This window comes from Mastomys coucha, unplaced genomic scaffold (genome assembly GCF_008632895.1).
Source record: "Mastomys coucha isolate ucsf_1 unplaced genomic scaffold, UCSF_Mcou_1 pScaffold23, whole genome shotgun sequence".
In the NCBI taxonomy this organism is placed as follows: Eukaryota; Metazoa; Chordata; class Mammalia; order Rodentia; family Muridae; genus Mastomys; species Mastomys coucha.
Genome location: NW_022196906.1, coordinates 39,827,974 through 39,831,525, shown reverse-complemented (window position 1 = coordinate 39,831,525; position 3,552 = coordinate 39,827,974). Strand labels below are relative to the sequence as shown.

At 44.3% G+C, this 3,552-nt stretch overlaps 2 protein-coding genes across 2 annotated transcripts in view; one reads left to right on the top strand and one right to left on the bottom strand.

Moving 5' to 3' along the window:
• The window catches only part of Rnf214 (ring finger protein 214), a 40,722-nt gene extending 39,037 nt beyond the window's left edge, over positions 1 to 1,685 (top strand). Inside the window, exons 11-12 of the mRNA XM_031345071.1 lie at positions 405 to 500; positions 1,411 to 1,685. Of these exons, the coding sequence (XP_031200931.1) occupies positions 405 to 500; positions 1,411 to 1,476 (162 nt within the window). The 3' untranslated portion in view covers positions 1,477 to 1,685. The remainder of the gene's footprint in view (positions 1 to 404; positions 501 to 1,410) is intronic.
• A 328-nt stretch (positions 1,686 to 2,013) lies between these two features.
• Bace1 (beta-secretase 1) overlaps positions 2,014 to 3,552 on the bottom strand; it is a 27,886-nt gene continuing 26,347 nt past the window's right edge. The window contains exon 9 of the mRNA XM_031345073.1: positions 2,014 to 3,552. This exon is cut by the window's right edge and continues 2,698 nt beyond it. The gene's annotated coding sequence lies outside the window, so the exon portion shown is untranslated.

Genomic DNA, 3,552 nt, shown 5'->3' with positions numbered 1-3,552 from the left:
TATTTCTACCCACAGCCACTTGGTCGGATCCGGGCTTTGCACCCTGCTCCTCTGGCCCAAATCAGTCCCCCAATGTTCTTGCCTTCTGCCCAAGTTTCATACCCTGGAAGGTCTTCACATGTAAGACTCTTTTCTTTTAACCCTGGGATGCGGAGAAGCACAGGGTGAGGAGGGAGTGGGCTACAGGTAAGAATGCTAGAGGAAACCGTTACCTCCACAGCAGGGTTGTTTGCAGCCCTACAGGGAACATGCTGCAAGTACTTTAGGCAGAATCTAGCTTAGGACTTGTGTTTCTTTTGCTGAAGAATAGTTTTGCTCCGTGGAACAAACGGATGGAGTCATAGGCATAGCAGGCAAGGTGACCCAGAGGTTGGCTAGTTGTGACCAGCGTTTTTGTCCCACAGGCTACACCCACTTGTAAGCTGTGTCTGATGTGTCAGAAACTTGTCCAACCCAGTGAGCTGCACCCGATGGCCTGCACCCACGCACTGCACAAGGAGGTAGGTATTGTATGTCATTTTGGGCTCTACTCTAACAGCTGAGATTATTTTTCTTGACTGTTTTACTAGGTTGATCCTCATCATTAGCATGTAGTCATAAAGTTTTCAGTCATCTGTGGCCTCACCATCAGCAGAGCTCAGAATCTGCAGCTAGCTCCTAGATGTCTACCCCATTCTCTGCAGGTGACTCCTAAGCCGCTTCTCCTTAAACACTGATAACTTATTTTCTTGGATATGCTTTGCTTGAGCTGAGAGGAGTGATAGGACCTGAATAGGAGATTAGTAACTGCAGTACCAGAATAGCTTGAAGGCCTGCCATCTTCACTGACAGACTCACAGGTAACCCCTGCAGCAGCAGGTGACTCCTTCTTAACCATTTATTTCATTCATTTTGTTTTTCCAAGTAGAAACTGGGTTAACATCTAAATTCTTTCAACTCCTTATGTAGGTAAGCATGACTTTGAACTTTTTTTTTTTTAACCATGAACTTGAGATCCTCCTGCCTCCACCTCCTGTATGCTAAAATTACAGGTGTTTGTCGCTGGACCTGTTTTCTGTGGTGTTGTGGATCCAACCTATGGCTGTCTGCATGCTAGGCAAGCACTCGGAGCTATATCTTTAGCCCAGCATTAATATTCTTGATAAGAAAAAACTCCGAGGCCACACACCCATAATTGAGTACATTTTTTTTAACAGTAGAAAAAAAGATACCCATGCACTAGCATGTTTTCATACTAACAAGTGCATACAACACGTAACACGGAGAGACCACTGAAATGGCCCTGCTAGTCCATCTGGCCCATGAGAACTTCTGAGAGCTAGATCTTGTGATCTCTAATGGCACTCTCTGCTAACCTTACTTTGGTTTCCCAGCTAAGTCTGAGGTGTATGTGTGTCTCTTTCTTTCCAGTGTATCAAATTCTGGGCCCAGACCAACACAAACGACACTTGTCCCTTTTGCCCAACTCTTAAATGATGGACCCGACTGGGGAGGAAGAAGAGGAGAAACGGATATGAACAGGAAGCGCGGGTTCAAGATTTCTAAAACTCTATATATTTATACAGTGACATATACTCACGCCGTGTACATTTTTATTATATAGGTAATGTGTGTATAGAAAGTCTGTATTCAAATGTTCGTACTGAAAGTATGTATATAATGCAGAAACACTCCTTATCCCCTCATCTTGCAGTTTTTTGGAGGATGCAAACTATAAGGATATATGATGTTTAATTTGGCCTTGAAATCATGATCCCTGCATAGGGCTATTGTCTAACCCATCTAGGAAGCTGCTATTGCTCTAAGGCCATCCTGCTTTGGTTTGTCCCAGCCTCTAGTCCATTTTTATAAGGCTCGTGTACGCAGATGTGAAGTCCGGTGCTCACCTGCTGTGCATCCAGATGCTGGCCTTGCAGGGGCCTCCCAGCCTTGGTGTTAGTTTAGCCACTCTACTCCAATAGACAAAATGATACTGACTGAGGGGAACAAATGTTAACTCTGATAGTTGGAGTCTTCATTGAACATTTTACTGTGTTAATAATGCTCATTATTTATACATTGATATCAGGTATACAGGATATTCTGTTTTATGTCAGTAAAATCCACAGTCTAAGAACAACAAAATCAGGTTCCATTTCTCCCACCATCCTCTATCTACTCTGCTTTCTAGGTAGAAAAGCACAATTCACAGATTTTCCCCCTGGGCCAAGCCACCATCCCTTGTTGCCACAGGTTTGGCCTCCACTAAGCACTGACAGACCAGGCTTGCAAAGTGCTCACCCTCCCCATTCCTCTGGTCTCCTAATCTAGCTATCCCCTCCCCCTAAAGGTTAAGGCCGTTGGTTCACCACCAAGTGGTTTGGTGACCTTGGGTGAGCTCCAGACAGGCACTGGGGTGAGATGTCTGTGCAAAATTACTTGCAGAGTAATCATGGGATGTTGGACTTCATTTATCAATCAAGAAAGCTATGAAGGACACATTCCCTGACTAGGATACAGTGGAGACAGTGGGATGAAGGGAGGTGGTACAGTCATAAGCCATGCTTTGTAGATTCCCATCTGGAGTGAGATAGTTTTTCCACCTCCGCTTACTGAGTACTTCTGGTTTTCATGTCTGAGACAGCTGTGGCTCTGAGAACCTTGAGTCTTTTCCAATCTTTATCTTTACTCCTACAGGAAATGGCTTTAATTACCTTCTTTTTCAGAATTAAACAAGTGTTAATTGAGAAAAAAATTGCATCTGGGGGAAGGGCAACATTACCTTACCAACAATTGATGTTTTCCCATTCTGGGACTGGGGATGCTTATTGAATCTAGAAATTTGTATTAGGATAGCAAAGACTTTCTCCTTTCTGAGCTAACTAAATTCTCTTGTCTTCTCTTCCATGCCTATGAGCTCATGGATGAATTCTTTCCTCTTGCCTTATTTGTCCAGGTTGATTGACAAGTATGTTTAGGGGACTGGACTTCCCAGAGTTACCTTGGGATCTTTAAGGGGGAATGGCCTGAGTCCTCAACTTTTTAGAGGTCAGGTGACCTCCTTTCTTTGGTTAATGAAGTACTTCTGTCTTCTTGTCTCCAGTTTGGTATTACTTGAACAGAAAAAGGTGGCAAAATGGAAGTCTACTTCCTTTGTTCTTTTCATGTGGGGGATTCATTTTCTGTCTTGTAATCTTAAGATTGCTCTCTCCCTTAACTGTGCGGCATCCAGCACTAGCTATGGTAGTACCTCAGTGTCACCTGAAAACTGTAAATTGAAAGTGACCATAAAGAATGCTGTGTTTAGTTAAACATAGTGGCACAAGCCTGTAATCATGGCATATGGGAGGTGGACACACAAGAGGGGTAGGAGTTCAAGGCTGGCCTGGGCTACATGAGCCCATATCTCATCTTCCTGGCCCCTTCCCCTACAGACACACATACATTCACACACACACACACACACACACACACACACACACACACACACACACACACACACACGGTTTCTATTGAGGAGTGGTGGCACACCTGTAATCCCAGCACTCAGGAGGCAAAGGCAGGAAGGCTGCT